The 19,382-nt window shown below is 44.6% G+C and overlaps 1 protein-coding gene across 3 annotated transcripts in view; it reads left to right on the forward strand.

Annotated features, from left to right (window-relative positions):
* Positions 1-19,382, forward strand: part of Stx18 (syntaxin 18) — a 116,883-nt gene that overhangs the window by 87,514 nt on the left and 9,987 nt on the right. For all 3 annotated transcript variants that reach the window (XM_041636323.1, XM_041636324.1, XM_041636325.1), the window contains 2 exons: positions 7,589-7,701; positions 12,381-12,469. In XM_041636323.1, coding sequence (XP_041492257.1) covers positions 7,589-7,701; positions 12,381-12,469 — 202 coding nt within the window. The remainder of the gene's footprint in view (positions 1-7,588; positions 7,702-12,380; positions 12,470-19,382) is intronic.

The following is a 19,382-nucleotide window of genomic DNA, read 5'->3' on the forward strand; positions in this document are numbered from 1 at the left end:
TTTCTGCACTAGCCTAATAACCTGACTTTCAGCCTTTGAACCCGTGTTTATGTTTTTTTTTTTCCTTTTCCTTGCTGATCTTTTTTTTTTTAACTTTTTTTTCCTTGAGAAAAGGAGAAAAATAAACAAGTTTCCACCTCCTCCCAGCCTCCCATTTCCCTCCCCCTCCTCCAACCCTTCTTCCCCTCCTCCCACCCTTCTCCCCCTCCCCCCACTCCTCTCCCCCTCCCTCTCCAGTCCAAAGAGCAGTCAGGGTTCCCTGCCCTGTGGTAAGTCCTAGGTCCTCCCCACTCCGTCCATTTTTAGGAAGGTGAACATCCAAACTGGCTAGGCTCCCACAAAGCCAGCACATTACGTAGGTTCAAAACCCCGTGCCATTGTCGTTGGCTTCTCATCAGCCCTAATTGTTCGCCATGTTCAGAGAGTCCAGTTTTATCCCATGCTTTTTCAGTCACAGTCCAGCTGGCCTTGGTGAGCTCCCAATAGATCAGCTCCACTGTCTCAGTGGGTGGGTGCACCCCTCATGGTCCCTACTTCTTTGCTCATGTTCTCCCTCCTTCTGCTCCTCATTGGGACCTTGGGAGCTCAGTCCAGTGCTCCAGTGTGGGTCTCTGTCTCTATCTCCATCCATCACCAGATGAAGGTTCTATGATGATATGCAAGATATTCGTCAGTATTGCTCTAGGATAGGGTCATTTCAGGTTCCCTATCCTCAGCTGCCCAAGGAACTAACTGGGGACCTCGGCTTGGGCATCTGGGAGCCACTATAGGTTCAAGTCTCTTGCCAACCCTAAAATGGCTCCCTTAACTAAGAATTGTGCTTCCGTGCTCCCCTATCCAACCTTCCTTTATCCCAATCCTCCTGTTTCCCCAAGTCCCCCCCATTCTCCCCTTCTCCCTTTTCTCTCCCCATCTCCCCTTACCCCCATCCCACCCCACCCCCAAGATCTCAATTTTCTCCCCGGCAATTTTGTCTACTTCCCATAGCCAAGAGGATAACTATATGGTTTTCCTTGGGTTCACCTTCTTACTTAGCTTCTTTAGGTTCACCTATTGTAGACTCCGTGACCCTTGTTTATGGCTAGAAAACAATTATGAGTGAGTACATCCCATATTCATCTTTTTGGGTCTGGGTTACCTCACTCAGGATAGTGTTTTCTATTTCCATCCATTTGCATGCAAAATTTGAGAAGTCATTGTTTTTTACCGCAGCGTAGTACTCTAATGTGTAGATATTTCACACTTTCTTCATCCATTCTTCCATTGAAGGGCATCTAGGTTGTTTCCAGGTTCTGGCTATTACAAATAATACTGCTATGAACATAGTTGAACAAATGCTCTTGTCATATGATAGGGCATCTATAGGGTATATTTCCAGGAGTGGTATTGCTGGGTCCAGGGGTAAGTTGATCCCAAATTTACTGAGAAACCGAAACACTGACTTCCACAGTGGTTGCACAAGATTGCATTCCCACCAGCAATGGATGAGGGTACCCCTTCCTCCACAGCCCCTCCAGCAAAGGCTATCAATGGAGTTTTTTATTTTAGCCATTCTGACAGGTGTAAGATGATATCTCAAAGTTGTTTTGATTTGCATTTCCCTGATTGTTAAGGAAGTTGAGCACTACTTTAAGTGTCTTTTGGCCATTTGAACTTCCTCTGCTGAGAATTCTCTGTTCAGTTCAGTGCCCCATTTTTTAATTGGGTTAATTAGCATTTTAAAGTCTAGTTTCCTGAGTTCTCTATATATTTTGGAGATCAGACCTTTGTCTGTTGCTGGGTTGGTGAAGATCTTCTCCCAGTCAGTAGGTTGCCTTTTTGTCTTGGTGACAGTGTCCTTTGCTTTACAGAAGCTTCTCAGTTTTAGTAGGTCCCATTTATTCAATGTTGCCCTTAAAGTCTGCGCTTGTGGGGTTACACATAGGAAGCGATCTCCTGTGCCCATCTGCTGTAGGGTACTTCCCACTTTCTCTTCTATCAGGTTCAATGTGTTCTGACTGATAGTGAGGTCTTTAATCCATTTGGACTTGAGTTTTGTGCATGGTGATAGATATGGGTCTATTTTCATTCTTCTACAGGTTGACATCCAGTTATGCCAGCACCATTTGTTGAAGATGCTTTCTTTCTTCCATTGTATACTTTTAGCTCCTTTATTGAAAATGAGGTGTTCATAGGCTTGTGGGTTAAAATTCGGATCTTCTATATGATTCCATTGGTCGACTTCTCTGTTTTTATGCCAGTACCACACTGTTTTCATCACTGTAGCTCTGTAATAGAGTTTGAAGTCAGGGATGGTAATGCCTCCAGACAATCCTTTATTGTATAGGATTGTTTTGGCTATCCTGGGTTTTTTGTTTTTCCATATAAAGTTGATTATTGTCCTCTCCAGATCTGTGAAGAATTTTGATGGGACCTTGATGGGGATTGCATTGAATCTATAAATTGCCTTTGGTAGAATTGCCACTTTTACTATGTTGATCCTCCCAATCCAAGAGCAAGGGAGGTCCTTCCATTTTCTGGTATACTCCTCAGTTTCTTTCTTCAATGCCTTAAAGTTCTTGTCAAATAGATCTTTCACTTCCTTGGTTAGAGTTACCCCAAGATATTTTATGCTGTTTGTGGCTATCGTGAATGGTGAAGCTTCTCTGATTTCCCTCTCTGCTTCCATATCCTTTGTGTATAAGAGGGCGACTGATTTTTTGGAGTTGATCTTGTATCCTGCCACATTACTAAAGCTGTTTATCAGCTGTAAAAGTTCTTTGGTGGAGTTTTGGGGGTCGCTTATGTACACTATCATATCATCTGCAAATAACGAAAGTTTAACTTCTTCCTTTCCAATTAGAATCCCCTTGATCCCTTTATGTTGTCTTATTGCTATTGCTAGAACTTCAAGCACTATATTGAAGAGGTATGGCGAGAGTGGACAGCCTTGTCATGTTCCTGAGTTTAGTGGGATGGCTTTAAGTTTCTCTCCATTTAATTTGATGTTAGCTGTCGGCTTGCTGTATATAGCTTTAATTATATTTAGGTATGACCCTTGTATCCCTAATCTCTCCGATACTTTTATCATAAATGTATGTTGAATTTTGTCAAATGCTTTTTCAGCATCTCATGAAATGATCATATGGTTTTTTTTCTTTCAGTTTATTTATATGCTGGATTACATTGATAGATTTTCGTATGTTGAACCAGCCCTGCATTCCTGGGATGAAGCCTACTTGATCATAATGGATAATTTTTCTAATGTGTTCTTGGATTTTGTTGAGGATTTTTGCATCGATGTTCATGAGTGAGACTGGTCTATAATTTTCTTTCTTGGTTGAGTCTTTGTGCGGTTTTGGTATCAGAGTAACCGTAGCTTCATAAAAGGAATTTGGCAATGCCTCTTCTGTTTCTATATTGTGAAATACATTAAGGAGTATAGGTATTAGGTCTTCTTGGAAGTTCTGGTAGAATTCTGCATTGAAACCATCTGGTCCTGGGCTTTTTTTGGTAGGGAGGTTTTTGATAACCTCTTCTAATTCTTCGCGACTAACAGGTCTATTTAGATTGTTCACCTGGTCCTGGTTTAACTTTGGTATATGGTATTTATCTAAAAAAGTGTCAATTTCCTTTACATTTTCCAGTTTTGTGGCATATAAGTTTTTGTAGTAAGATCTAATGATTCTCTGAATTTCCTCTGTGACTGTGGTTATGTCCCCCTTTTCATTTCTGATCTTATTAATTTGCGTATTCTCTCTCTGCCATTTGATTAGTTTGGATAGGGGTTTGTCAATCTTGTTGATTTTCTCCAGGAACCAGCTTTTTGTTTCATTGATTCTTTGGATTGTTTTCTGTGTTTCTATTTTGTTGATTTCAGCCCTCAGTTTGATTATTTCCAGTCTTCTACTCCTCCTAGGTGAGTCTGCTTCTTTTTTTTCTAGAGCATTCAGGTGGGCTGTTAAGTCTCCAATGTGAGCTTTCTCTGTTTTTTTTTCCATTTTTTTTATTGAGAAAAGGAGAAAAAAAAAACAAGTTTCCACCTCCTCCCAGCCTCCCATTTCCCTCCCCCTCCTCCCATCCTTCTCCCCCTAAGTGGGCACTTAGTTCTATGAACTTTCTTCTTAGGACTGCTTTCATAGTGTCCCCTAAGTTTGAGTATGTTGTTTCTTTATTTTCACTGAATTCCAGGAAGACTTTAATTTCTTTCTTAATTTCTTCCTTAATCCAGGTACGGTTCAGTAGTTGACTGTTCAGTTTCCATGAATTTGTAGGCTTTCTGGGGGTAGCATTGTTGTTGAACTCTAACTTTAATCCATGGTGATCTGATAAGACACAGGTGGTTACTAATATTTTTTTGTAACTGTGGATGTTTGCTTTGTTACCGACTATGTGGTCGATTTTTGAGAAGGTTCCATGAGCTGCAGAGAAGAAGGTATATTCTTTCCTATTTGGGTGGAATGTTCTATAGATGTCTGTTAAGTCCATTTGATTCATTACCTCCATTAATTCTCTTATTTCTCTGTTAGGTTTCTGTTGATTGACCTGTCCATTGATTGACCTGTCCATTGGTGAGAGAGGAGTGTTGAAGTCTCCTACTATTAGTGTGTGCGGTTTGATGGCTGCCTTGAGTTTTAGCAATGTTTCTTTTATGTACGTGGGTGCTTTTATATTAGGGGCATAGATGTTCAGGATTGAGACTTCATCCTGATGAACTGTTCCTGATATGAGTATAAAATGTCCCTCTCCATCTCTTCTGATTGATTTAAGTTTGAAGTCTACTTTGTTAGAGATTAGTATGGCCACACTTGCTTGTTTCTTAGGTCCATTTGCTTGATAAGCCTTTTCCCAGCCCTTTACTCTGAGTAGGTGCCTCTCTTTGTGGTTGAGGTGTGTTTCTTGTAAACAGCAGAATGTTGGATCCTGTTTTCGTATCCAATCTCTTAGCCTGTGCCTTTTAATAGGTGAGTTGAGTCCATTGACATTAAGTGATTTTAATGACCAGTGGTTGTTAACTCCGGTCATATTTTTAGTCCTAGAGTTTGTGTGTTTCCCTTCTTTGATTTGTGTTGGTGAAGGGTCTCTAGATGTCTGAGTTATTGTGGTCATTGTTGGACTCCTTAGTTAGTGATTTTCCTTCTGTTACTTTCTGTAAGGCTGGATTTGTGGCTGTGTATTGTTTAAATTTGTTTTTATCCTGGAAAATTTATTTTTTCCATTTATAGTGAACGAAAGCTTGGCTGGGTATAGTCATCTGGGCTTGCAACCATGGTCTCTCAGTTTCTGCAGTACATCTATCCAGGACCTTCTGGCTTTCATGGTTTCCATGGAGAAGTCAGGTGTAAGTCTGATAGGTTTACCTTTATAAGTAATTTGGCCTTTTTCCTTTGCAGCTCTTAATATTCTTTCCTTATTCTGTATGCTTTGTGTTTTGATAATTATATGGCGAGGGGATGTTTTTTTTTTTTTGATCCAGCCTATTCGGTGTTCTGTATGCTTCTTGAACCTTCATAGGTATATCTTTCTTTAGGTTGGGAAAGTTTTCTTCTATAATTTTATTAAATATATTTTCTGGACCATTGAGCTGCACTTCTTCTCCTTCTTCTATTCCTATTATTCTTAGGTTTGGTCTTTTTATTGTGTCCCATATTTCCTGAATATTTTGTGATGAGAGTTTGTTGGTCTTGCTGTTTTCTTTGATCAGTGTGTTTATTTTCTCTGGTATCTTCAGAATCTGAGATTCTTTCTTCTAACTCTTGTATTCTGTTGGTTATGCTTGTTTCTGTAGACTCTGTTTGTTTACTTAAATTTTCCATGTCCAGCCGGCCCTCTGTTTGTGTTTTCTTCTTTGCCTCCATTTCAGTTTTCAAGTCTTAAACTGTTTCCATTATCTGTTTGATTGTTTTTCCTTGGTTTTCTAGGGTATCATTCACTGATTTATTCAATTCTTCAAACTTTCTGTTATATTTCTCATCCATTTCTATAAGGGCGTTTTTTACATGCTGTTTTAGGGCATCAATCACTTTCATGAAGTCAATCTTTTCTACTTCTTGATTAAGGTGTTCATGTCCTCCCGTTGTGAGGTCGCTGGTTTCTGGTGGCTTCATGTTGCTTTTCAGCTTGTTGGGCGAATTCTTGCCTTGGCGTCTGCCCATCTCTTCTTCCAAATGCTCCCTTATGGATCTTCTTTTACCGGATCAGGTCTCCTTGCCTACCCAACGCTGGCTCTCCCCAATGTTGGCTCTCCTGGCACTGAGAGATCAGGTCTCTGTGCTGGTTGGGCAGCTTGCAAACAGAGCACCTACCCTGCTTGGTGCAGGCAGGCCATAGAAACAAAGGAACTTCTGCCCGCTTGGGTACCCCGAGGATTCGGACCCAATGCCCAGACAGGCTGGGCTGGGTGATGTTATGTGCCGAAAGAGGGCGGTGGGGCCGAAGTGGGGAGGGTTCTGGATGGAAGCTGGGTGGGCTAGGAAGAAAGAGGCGGATGCAGGGAGTGGAGGCCCTGCAGAGAGCTCAAGAAGGATAGGGGGCCTAGGAACCTCTGAGCTCCCCTTCCCAGGCTGGCGCCACGGGGCCAGACACTCACCCCAATTCTGGCTCTCCTGGCACCGAGAGATCAGGCCTCCGTGCTGGTGGGCAGGTTGCAAACAAAGCGCCTACCCTGCTTGGTGCAGGCAGGCCATAGAAACAAAGGGACTCCCGCCCGCTTGGGTGCCCCGAGGTTTCGGACCCAGTGCCCAGACAGGCTGGGCTGGGTGACGTTATGTGCCGAAAGAGGGCGGTGGGGCCGAAGTGGGGAGGGTTCTGGATGGAAGCTGGGTGGGCTAGGAAGAAAGAGGCGGTATGCAGCTGAACCCGTGTTTAAAACCGAAACAAGCAAACAAACAACAGATGCTCTAGCACACTTCTGTAGTCTCGGTCCTCCTGCGTTGAGATGGGAGGTGGAGACAAAATCACCTGACGCTCCCAGAGAAATGAGAGGGGATCCTGCCTCAACAAAGTGGAGAGAGAAGACTTAACTTACAGAAGTTGTCTTCTGACCTCAACATGTGCACTGTGTGCCTGCAGACACTCATGTGCATGTACACTAATGAAAAATAAACAAAATTTAAAAAGAAAGTCCAAGAAGATCTCTAGGTAGCAGAGATGAATACGCCCCTGTGAGTAGGGACAGAGTGGTGTGTGAAAAGGTGGGAAGAAAGCTTCCTGGCTCAACAAGCTGTTAAAGACTTATACTTTCATAGTTAAACTATTTCATGATAGTACGTGCATGTGTGTGGTTTTGTGTGTATGTCCCATGCATGTGTCTTTGATAACACTTTTGTATTAGTGTAAAATTACTGGATTACTGTACCTCCACTTCCTAGTGTGGTGTCTCTAGGGCAGCCTCAGCATGTGTAGATGCTAGGCACCATGCTGTGGCTGAAATGCAGAAGGCAGTGTACCATCAACATTGTACCTTACAGTAAGATATGAAGTGTCTGTGTGATTCCTGGGCCCCGGTAGAGAGATCAGAGCAAATTAGCGCAAGACACTCATGACCCTTTCTCTTGTCAGAAAGGAATTTGTTTTGGAGGTAAAATAACTGCTAAGTATTTGTATTTAGATCTAAGCTGGAACCTGAGCCAAATACAAAGAGGAAAGAACCCCCGTCTGAGAAAGCCTCACAGAATGCTTCCCAAGACTCTGAAGAAAAGCCTGCTGCCGAGGAGTTGCCAGGTATGAGTCAGGGTAAAGGTTTTGCTCTGCACTTCTTCCTTCTGGCCTGTTGGCAGGAATACAAAGCAGGGAGAGGCAACAGTTCCTGACCGTGGTGTGAGCATAGCTGCCCAAAGCAAAAGAAACATGGAGTAGCAGTGCTCAGTCTGAGTCACACGTTCACCTGGACCTGGGGAGGGTGCTCTCCTGTGCACCATCTGGAGACTGAGGAGGCACTATCCCGGCTGTCTGCTAAAGAGGGAAGTCTGCACTTCCAGCAGCCAGCCGCACTGCCCCAGGGTGGAGCATAGTTTCTCATGGGCCTCCACAGCTAGACAAGATGCAAGTATGGGTTTGTGTCTCTTGTCATCACAGATACAGTAATGTCCCTGACAGTTCATGCCCAAGAAATGCGGAGTCTCCTTCAAGTCTGAATGGCACAGGCTGCTTCATTATGTGTGCAGTCCACGTGCCTCTGAGTAGGGATGCATCCCTGCATACAGCTAACAAGCAAGCTGGTTTCACTGCCTAGCGGTTCACTGAAGCCACAAGGCCTGAATGTCTCCTTTGCCATGTCTATGGCTCTGCATGGCCTTGCCTCACCGCAGCACTGGAGTATCATGAGTCTCTTTTATTGAGAGGACTTTGACAGGCTCAGAGCCTGTCTTGTCAGAGGTGAAAGCTCATAAGTGGTGGGTCCAAGGTTCACTGGTGTGTGGGTTTGACTTTCAAGCCCGCCTCTATCTCATGATTCCCTGGATATCAGAAGTGTCTCATATGCACCATGGTTCACCAGCCTGGAGGATGCCGGAGGTCCTTTGTGCAATGGGAACAGCACTTTTGGAGCTCTTTGTTGTGCCACACGTGCTGACTGATCACAGGCCAGACTCTTACTGGGTCTTTGGAGGTGTGCACTGTTGTGTTTTGCAGGTGAGGAAGCCAAGATTCAGAGAGGTTCTATAGGAGCTCAAAGCCCAGCACTGAGGAAGCACGGCAGCCCTCCACGTGGGTGGCTCTCTTTGCACAGCTTCAGCCTATTCCTGGCTGGTAGCTCATGTGGTCTAGCAGGCAGGGGTTCTGCATCTCTCCTGTGCCTGCCCCGGGCTTCCCCATAATCCCAGGGGCACAACTTCTTAGAAGACAAGACAGGGGCATCATAACTAAATTTACTAAAGCTGGACACAGCATCCAAATTCAGTCATTCACCCACTCAATAACTCCTATGCAGGCTGGTGAGGACAGGGGAAAAACAGTGCCAGCTGAGGGCTTAGAGGATGTCTCATGGGAAGATGACCTCACTGCTGACCTCAAGCCTACATGGCATGTTGTGCCAGGCCTTGGGCTGGGTGTTAGGGATGTCCTAGTGAGTGGAAATGGCTCCTCTTTAGACTCATAGGGAAATGAGCAAGGTCCGTCCATGTACCCATACCCTTCTGTTTTGGTGTGTGTGAGTGTGACGAGATCATTGTTCTAGTGCTCTACCTTAGAGTCCACATAAGTCCACAGAAGATTGTAGAGACAAAGACCATGTGATATGGAAGCATCTGGGCCCCAGCACTCACTCCCATGCTCACTGAACATCGCTCTACCTGCTGATATGTGGGAGATACCAGCGCTAGTTACTGGGGTTAATTTTTCAAAAGGAGGCCACCAAGCAAGTGCAAAGACAGCCTGCAGAGTGGAAAACCATTTACACTGTACCACACGTGGATGGACACAAGAAAAAACTTTCTCATCCAATATATGCTAATCATGGTTTCCCTTCCCCCAACTCCTCCCAGCTTCTGCTCGACCACCCAACACTATATCCTTTCTTTCTGTGCGCCTTTAGAAAACAAACAGGCAAGCAAACAAACAGGCAAGCAAACAAACAAGTAGATTTTTAAAAATAAAGAAAAATCTGGGTAGTGGTGGCACACTCCTGTAATCCCAGCACTCTGGAGGCAGAGGCAGGTGGATCTCTGTGAGTTCAAGGCCAGCCTAGTCTACAAAGCAAGTTCCAGGACAGTCAGGCCTGTTACACAGAGAAACCCTGTCTTGAAAAACCAAAAATAAATTAACATGAGAAACACACAAATGCAAAATCCATAAAAACGTGGAATGAATGTCAGTCTCTTAAAGGAACATCTACCCATGACAAATAAGCACTTTAAGAGGACCCAGCATCACCAGTGATGAGAGCACATGACAGCCACAAGGCACCTCACACCTCCAGAAGGGCAGCATGAGAAAGGCAACCTGGTCTGGGGATGGGGTGGGGGAAATGGGGAGGCATACCCATACAGCCAACACACTGAGGTAGAGTTGGACCCCAGCATGGTAAACTGGGCATTCCAAAGCCTGAGTGTCCCATGGTATAGCTTACATCTGAAAAGCACAGAAACAGCTGAGAAGTGGTGTGGAAGCTGGTAGGCTGGACACAAGACATCTGCTGCCAGGGATCACCCCCACATATGCACCCGAACTCACATAGAGCAGAGTGACGAGTGCTTGGGTCACATTGTGTTAGGTGTAGCAACTGTGAGTGTGTGGGATGGGAGCACTTGAGGCTGAAGAACTGGTGGGAGGGGCATTGCTGCCTGAGGTGGGGGAAGGGAACTCACATACTGACCTACATGATTGGGCCGGAGGTGCCTGCTGGGTGTGCAGGTGGAAATAGCATTGATGTTGGAGTGGGCAGGGAGAGCTTAGGGCTAGGAACTTGAGGGATCCTGGGAATCGGCAGCTTGGAACCATGGCCTGAGCGCACCTCTTAAGAGATGTCAGAGAGAAGCAGGCTAGGCTGCTAGGGAGAGGCCTGCATCCAACTTTGATGTGCTGTCTGATTTCCTGAGTAGGACCTTCTTCCCATCGTGGCCTAGTGTTGACGGGAAAAATCTTCCCCAACCACCAGATGCTCTCCTTCCCGAGCTGTGCGTCTGCCTTTCCTCCATGGCAATAGGGAGTGCTTCTTCCTGTGTGTGGACATCTGCTGGGTTTTCTGTGGGCGACTTTTCAAGTCTGGCCCATGTGCATGTGTCCTTTGCTTACTTTGTCTTTGAGTATTTATTTCCTTTTGAAACCCGAGATGCCACTTAGACAAGCATGTTCTGGCACAGAACAAGGTGGCCCAGTTCTAGGCAAGAGCTGGTCTCTTGTCTGTCTTGCTCATTTAGTTATTAGCAGGTTCACACCTCTACTCCCGGTTGACCTGCCACCCCCAGCATTAAGGCCTTTTCTTTAGACATTCTGCCTGGCAAGGCTGTGCTCTTCACATCTCTGTTGTTTGCCCGTCTTGGTTTCTGGGTGTTCAGATATATTTCTCAAGTGAGTCATTGTTCCTGGCCCTGTAAAGCTAACTGTTGCCAGAGAGGATTCCGATTCCTGGGAGGGAGTAAGTAGTGTCCTAGGAAAAGCAGAAGTAGGGACAGAGGGTCCTGGGGACTTCAGGAAGGGGTAACCCTGAGCAAGTGAGTCAACAGCACCACCACCACACCCCCCCCCCAAAAAAAAAAGAATCTTAGAAACTTCTAGGGTGAAGGAACAGTTAGAGCAAGAAAACACTCAGGGGGTCAGAAATCATGGAGGCCCATGTGGAGTGCAGTCACTAAAGACCTTCGGGGTTAGTGAGGAGCTGTAGGAAAAGTGGTTGAGAGGCTGCCTGGAGCCAGACCATGGAAGGCTGGGGTGCAGGTGGGGCGGCAGGATCTGACAGGTCGGCACAGCATGCTGTGAGCACTAAACTTCAGGCTGAGTCCCGAGGCCCAGGTCAGGAGAGCTTCAGGGGGTGTACAGTGAGCTGCCTGTAGAGTACAGAACTTCTCCATCCTGATGCAGCTAATTCATACTTGGATCCATTATTATGGGGCTTATGTTTCTGATTGGTTTTTTTATTCAAAGGGGAAAGAGAAGAAAAATCTGAAATAGGGACCAAAAGTGAAGCCAAGTAGGAGATAGAAGTCACAGGGGTGTGGGGATGGGTGAAAGCACATGGCTCACATGCTCTGGGTGTTGCCTCGGAACAGTGCCATTCTGCCTGGGGATGCTTTGTGATACGGATGTGTTTTTCCTTGTCTGTAGCTCTGTGTCACCTGCACTGAGTGTAGGTGACTGTTGGGGAAGATGCATTTCTAACAGTAGCCATGCCTGTCACCCAGGGTGGGCCTGATCTGCCTGCTCTTGATTGCTGCTGTTGTGATTGCTTCTCCCAGTCAGGACTCCTGAACTCTCACCACCCACAGGGCTAAGCTCAACAGGAAATTTATTGGGGCTGGGGAGAAAGGGAAAAGATACAGCATTTGAGTCCCTGGCAAAGCAGTGATGGAGCCCAGGGACACGGAGACACACAGATGTGTCCAGGTCTCCACTGAGCAGTCCTTACCTCCCATCAGCCAACCCTACTACAGTGTGCAGGCTGTACCCATTGCTCTAGGCACCTGTGCTATTGAGAGGCCATTGTGTGCTTGCCTCGTTGTGAACAAAAGGCTATCTAGATTAAAATGTTCATGTTCTAGGATATGTGGCTGTCCTAGAGGAAGACTTCATACTATGTGGGCGGGGACATGGAGCTGCTGCTGATGTTAGCTAACTGTATGATATGGACCATGCTACAGAACCCCACTCCTTCTGATGTCTTCATGTGCCTGTTTCTTCATCCACCTATTTGGAAGGAATAGCTGGCCTCCTATCTTTGTCCACTTTACTGTTTTGTTTCTTAACAGAAAAGCCTTTGGCCGAAGCACAGCCTGAACTGGGAACCTGGGGCGATGGCAGGGGTGAAGATGAGCTGTCTCCAGAGGAGATACAGATGGTAATGCTAACTGCTTCCTTTCAACTGCCTGACCTAAGTAAGACCTTCAGTGAGTGGGAGGTTGTGCAGATGCTCCTGCCCTGATTTCATACTGGGCTTTAAAAATATAAATACATTTTATATATACTTACCCACTTAATATCCTACTTCCCGTTAGGATTTTCATGATTTCACTTCACAGTAGCATAGTAAAGCAGAAGTTAGCTTGGATGGCCTTGCTAACTGTCTTCACCAGCAATATATAGGCATCCGGATTAAATGAAATGAGCTTTTTATATTTGTAAAGGTGGTGTTAATACAGTTGAGTGATAACTGAAGGATGGCGGAAGCAACCATCAGGACAGTGACCACCTCCTCCTGGTGGCCTGTACCCTGTGTTGAGAGCTGTTATTTGTCATCTCAGTGGTTTCAGGGGACAGAGCTTTGGTGAGGGCCTTCCAAATGGCAGCTTCCTGGCTGTGCAGCCATTGACAGTGAGCATTTTAGGAATCATCTCCCTGGATCTTCTTCAGGCCTGCAGTATTCACCACCTCCTCCTGCCTTTGGCAAAGAGCAAGAGAGGCCTTCCCAGCAAGCCCCTGCTGGGAAGAGTGAGCTGGGGTCCAGCCTCTGGAGACAGAAGGAGCAAAACAGAAGCCTCCTGTCTTGTGAGGATGGGCTCTGCCTTGGCGTAGCCCTCAGCCTTTCAGGAAGCCATTTGTGATGCTGGCTATTTCCCCCCAAAGGCCTCTCCTCCTCACTCCTTTCTGACTCCTATCATGTCTCCAGGGTAGCCTCCTGGAGTCCTCTCTGACCCCAGCCAGCCCCGTATTCTACTTTATTCTGTGCCTTTTCTGCTGTGCTAGCACCATGTGAGCAGGGTCCTGCTCACTGTCACAGTGTCCTTAGGCCCAGGCCAGTGATCAGGAGTGCTGCTAAGTGGGTGAGTGACTGATGGGTTCGTGTGAGTGGTACAAGCCTGTCCACATGTCTGTCTTCCTCAGCATCAGCTGCCCAGCCTAGATTTCAGGCTCAGAGCTTCTTATTCTTCAGATTCCCTGCTTCTCCTTGCCTGAAACAAAGGCTACAACAGAAAGTTTTCTTTCCAGAAAGTAGCACAAACAGGTGAAAACCAACGTGCCAGGAGCCCAGTGAGCCTCAAGGCAAAAGCAAGGACCCCCAGCTGACTGCGGTCCACCCCTACCTTCATCTGGACTCTCCTTGTCCTCTCACTGCTCTCAGTGACAGCAGTGGCTGCCTCCAGGAGCTGATGATAAAGAGCTAGCCCTAGAAGGACAAACATGAGAGGACCAGACACTTGGGAGGGCTCTGACGTGAGCAGTCAGGACAAGGGCAGACATGGAGCTGAGCATTGGGGAACAGGAGGTGTCAGACAGGTGGGAAGTGCTGTGGACATGGCAGAAGGTGTGAGCTGTCATAGGGTCTGGGGCTTAGTCTAGAGGCATCTTAGGGCTTAGAGGAGGTCCTCAAGAAACACTGTGTACAGGGACAGGACAGAGCCATGAGTGTTCCCTGGGAATGCTGCGTTAGAAGCAGGCTGAGATGTAGAAACCAACAAATGAGTTTCAACACAATTGGATTGCATTCCCTTCTGACAACTGATAGTGACAGAAGTATCTTAAAAACATGTCATTTGTTATTGGTTTATACAAAATAATTTTGCTAGTGAAAATAATGAGTTATACTTCCCCAAATGTTGCAGATTTGCTGGAGACAATAATGTGTACTGCTCAGTCTCTTCACTGAGAAAGACACTTTTGTTGAGTGTAAGCAGAGTGTAAATTTGCGCTGGACCTCACTCTTTTTTTTTTTAATTTGTTTTAAAAAAAAAAACATGTTTCCACCTCCTCCCAGCCTCCCATTTCCCTCCCCCTCCTCCCACCTTTCTCCCCCTCCCCCCACTCCTCTCCCCCTCCCTCTCCAGTCCAAAGAGCAGTCAGGGTTCCCTGCCCTGTGGTAAGTCCTAGGTCCTCCCACCTCCGTCCATATCTAGGAAGGTGAACATCCAAACTGGCTAGGCTCCCACAAAGCCAGCACATTAAGTAGGATCAAAACCCCGTGCCATTGTCGTTGGCGTCTCATCAGCCCTAATTGTTCGCCATGTTCAGAGAGTCCAGTTTTATCCCATGCTTTTTCAGTCACAGTCCAGCTGGCCTTGGCAAGCTCCCAATAGATCAGCTCCACTGTCTCAGTGGGTGGGTGCACCCCTCATGGTCCCTACTTCTTTGCTCATGTTCTCCCTCCTTCTGCTCCTCATTGGGACCTTGGGAGCTCAGTCCAGTGCTCCAGTGTGGGTCTCTGTCTCTATCTCCATCCATCACCAGATGAAGGTTCTATGATGATATGCAAGATATTCGTCAGTATTGCTCTAGGATAGGGTCATTTCAGGTTCCCTATCCTCAGCTGCCCAAGGAACTAACTGGGGACCTCGGCTTGGGCACCTGGGAGCCCCTCTAGGGTCAAGTCTCTTGCCCACCCTAAAGTGGCTCCCTTAACTAAGAATTGTGCTTCCGTGCTCCCCTATCCAACCTTCCTTTATCCCAATCCTCCTGTTTCCCCAAGTCCCCCCCCTCCTTCCCTTCTACCTTTTCTCTCCCCATCTCCCCTTACCCCCATCCCACCCCACCCCCAAGATCCCAATTTTCTCCCCGGCAATTTTGTCTACTTCCCTTAGCCAAGAGGATAACTATATGGTTTTCCTTAGGTTCACCTTCTTACTTAGCTTCTTTAGGTTCACCTATTGTAGACTCCGTGACCCTTGTTTATGGCTAGAAACCAATTATGAGTGAGTACATCCCATATTCATCTTTTTGGGTCTGGGATACCTCACTCAGGATAGTGTTTTCTATTTCCATCCATTTGCATGTAAAATTCGAGAAGTCATTGTTTTTTACCGCAGCGTAGTACTCTAGTGTGTATATATTCCATACTTTTTTCATCCATTCTTCCATTGAAGGGCATCTAGGTTGTTTCCAGGTTCTGGCTATTACAAATAATACTGCTATGAACATAGTTGAACAAATGCTCTTGTCATATGATAGGGCATCTATAGGGTATATTTCCAGGAGTGGTATTGCTGGGTCCAGGGGTAAGTTGATCCCAAATTTACTGAGAAACCGAAACACTGACTTCCACAGTGGTTGCACAAGATTGCATTCCCACCAGCAATGGATGAGGGTACCCCTTCCTCCACAGCCCCTCCAGCAAAGGCTATCAATGGAGTTTTTTATTTTAGCCATTCTGACAGGTGTAAGATGATATCTCAAAGTTGTTTTGATTTGCATTTCCCTGATTGTTAAGGAAGTTGAGCATGACCTTAAGTATCTTTTGGCCATTTGAACTTCTTCTGTTGAGAATTCTCTGTTCAATTCAGTGCCCCATTTTTTTAATTGGGTTAATTAGCATTTTAAAGTCTAGTTTCCTGAGTTCTCTATATATTTTGGAGATCAGACCTTTGTCTGTTGCTGGGTTGGTGAAGATCTTCTCCCAGTCAGTAGGTTGCCTTTTTGTCTTGGTGACAGTGTCCTTTGCTTTACAGAAGCTTCTCAGTTTTAGTAGGTCCCATTTATTCAATGTTGCCCTTAATGTCTGTGCTTGTGGGGTTACACGTAGGAAGCGATCTCCTGTGCCCATCTGTTGTAGGGTACTTCCCACTTTCTCTTCTATCAGGTTCAGTGTGTTCGGGCTGATACTTAGGTCTTTAATCCATTTGGACTTGAGTTTTGTGCATGGTGATAGATATGGGTCTATTTTCATTCTTCTACAGGTTGACATCCAGTGTGCCAGCACCATTTGTTGAAGATGCTTTCTTTCTTCCATTGTATACTTTTAGCTCCTTTATTGAAAATGAGGTGTTCATAGGTTTGTGGGATAAAATCCAGGTCTTCTATTCGATTCCATTGGTCGACTTCTCTGTTTTTATGCCAGTACCACACTGTTTTCATCACTGTAGCTCTGTAATAGAGTTTGAAGTCAGGGATGGTAATGCCTCCAGACAATCCTTTATTGTATAGGATTGTTTTGGCTATCCTGGGTTTTTTGTTTTTCCATATAAAGTTGATTATTGTCCTCTCCAGATCTGTGAAGAATTTTGATGGGACCTTGATGGGGATTGCATTGAATCTATAAGTTGCCTTTGGTAGAATTGCCATTTTTACTATGTTGATCCTCCCAATCCAAGAGCAAGGGAGGTCCATCCATTTTTTTTGGTATCCTCTTCAATTTCTTTCTTCAATGCCTTAAAGTTCTTGTCAAATAGATCTTTCACTTCCTTGGTTAGATTTACCCCAAGATATTTTATGCTGTTTGTGGCTATCGTGAATGGTGAAGCTTCTCTGATTTCCCTCTTTGCTTCCATATCCTTTGTGTATAAGAGGGCGACTGATTTTTTGGAGTTGATCTTGTATCCTGCCACATTACTAAAGCTGTTTATCAGCTGTAAAAGTTCTTTGGTGGAGTTTTGGGGGTCGCTTATGTACACTATCATATCATCTGCAAATAACGAAAGTTTAACTTCTTCCTTTCCAATTCGAATCCCCTTGATCCCATTATGTTGTCTTATTGCTATTGCTAGAACTTCAAGCACTATATTGAAGAGGTATGGCGAGAGTGGACAGCCTTGTCGTGTTCCTGAGTTAACGGGATGGCTTTGAGTTTCTCTCCGTTTAATTTGATGTTAGCTGTCGGCTTGCTGTATATAGCTTTTATTATAATTAGGTATGACCCTTGTATCCCTAATCTCTCCAAGACTTTTAACATAAATGTATGTTGAATTTTGTCAAATGCTTTTTCAGCATCTAATGAAATGATCATATGCTTTTTTTCTTTCAGTTTATTTATATGCTGGATTACATTGATAGATTTTCATATGTTGAACCAGCCCTGCATCTCAGGAATGAAGCCTACTTGATCATAATGGATAATTTTTCGGATGTGTTCTTGGATTCAGTTTGCCAGTATTTTGTTGAGGATTTTGCGTCGATATTCATGAGTGAGATTGGCCTGTAATTCTCTTTCCTGGTTGAGTCTTGTGTGGTTTTGGTTCAGAGTAACTGTAGCTTCATAAAAGGAATTTGGTAATGACCCTTCTGTTTCTATATTGTGGAATACATTAAGGAGTATAGGTATTAGGTCTTCTTGGAAGTTCTGGTAGAATTCCGCATTGAAACCATCTGGTCCTGGGCTTTTTTTGGTAGGGAGGTTTTTGATAACAGCTTCTAATTCTTCGCAACTGACAGGTCTGTTTAGATTGTTCACCTGGTCCTGGTTTAATTTTGGTAAATGGTATTTATCTAAAAAAGTGTCCTTTTTTTTTTTTTTTACATTTTCCAGTTTTGTGGCATACAGGCTTTTGTAGTAAGATCTAATGACTCTCTGAATTTCCTCTGTGTCTGTGGTTATGTCCCCCTTTTCATTTCTGATCTTATTAATTTGCGTATTCTCTCTCTGCCATTTGATTAGTTTGGATAGGGGTTTATCAATCTTGTTGATTTTCTCCAGGAACCAGCTTTTTGTTTCATTGATTCTTTGGATTGTTTTCTGTGTTTCTATTTTGTTGATTTCAGCCCTCAGTTTGATTATTTTCAGTCTTCTACTCCTCCTAGGTGAGTCTGCTTCTTTTTTTTCTAGAGCTTTCAGTTGGGCTGTTAAGTCTCCAATGTGAGCTTTCTCTGTTTTCTTTAAGTGGGCACTTAGTGCTATGAACTTTCCTCTTAGGACTGCTTTCATAGTGTCCCATAAGTTTGAGTATGTTGTTTCTTTATTTTCATTGAATTCAAGGAAGACTTTAATTTCTTTATTTCTTCCTTAATCCAGGTATGGTTCAGTAGTTGACTGTTCAGTTTCCATGAGTTTGTAGGCTTTCTGGGGGTAGCATTGTTGTTGAACTCTAACTTTAATCCATGGTGATCTGATAAGACACAGGTGGTTACTAATATTTTTTTGTAACTGTGTAAGTTAGCTTTGTTACCGAGTATGTGGTCAATTTTTGAGAAGGTTCCATGAGCTGCAGAGAAGAAGGTATATTCTTTCCTCTTTGGGTGGAATAATCTATAGATGTCTGTTAAGTCCATTTGATTCATTACCTCCATTAATTCTCTAATTTCTCTGTTAGGTTTCTGTCTGATTGACCTGTCCATTGGTGAGAGAGGAGTGTTGAAGTCTCCTTCTATTAGTGTGTACGGTTTGATGGCTGCCTTGAGTTTTAGTAATGTTTCTTTTATGTACATGGGTGCTTTTATATTAGGGGCATAGATATTCAGGATTGAGACTTCTTCCTTATGAATTGTTCCTGTTATGAGTATAAAATGTCCCTCTCCATCTCTTCTGATTGATTTAAGTTTGAAGTCAACTTTGTTAGAAATTAGTATGGCCACACCTGCTTGTTTCTTAGGTCCATTTGCTTGATAAGCCTTTTCCCAGCCCTTTACTCTGAGTAGGTGCCTGTCTTTGTGGTTGAGGTGTGTTTCTTGTAGATAGCAGAATGTTGGATCCTGTTTTCGTATCCAATCTCTTAGCCTGTGCCTTTTTATAGGTGAGTTGAGCCCATTGACATTAAGTGAAATTAATGACCAGTGGTCGTTAACTCCGGTCACTTTTTTAGTAGTAGGGTTTGTGTGTTTCCCTTCTTTGAGTTGCTCTGGTGAAGGGTCTCTAGATGTCTGAGTTATTGTGGTCATTGTTGGACTCCTTAGTTAGTGATTTTCCTTCTATTATTTTCTGTAAAGCTGGATTTGTGGCTACGTATTGTTTAAATTTGTTTTTATCCTGGAAAATTTTGTTTTCTCCATTTATAGTGAACGAAAGCTTGCCGCCAAAGAAGAGAGGTAGGGAAGGAGACCGGGGGTGGGGGGATCTGGGTGTGAGCTGGATGGGATAGGAAGAGAGAGGAGGTATCGGGCAGTATAGCCCCTGT

The sequence above is a fragment of the Microtus oregoni genome, unplaced genomic scaffold, assembly GCF_018167655.1.
Source record: "Microtus oregoni isolate MIOR12 unplaced genomic scaffold, Mior012 000049F_ref0000343, whole genome shotgun sequence".
NCBI lineage: Eukaryota > Metazoa > Chordata > Mammalia > Rodentia > Cricetidae > Microtus > Microtus oregoni.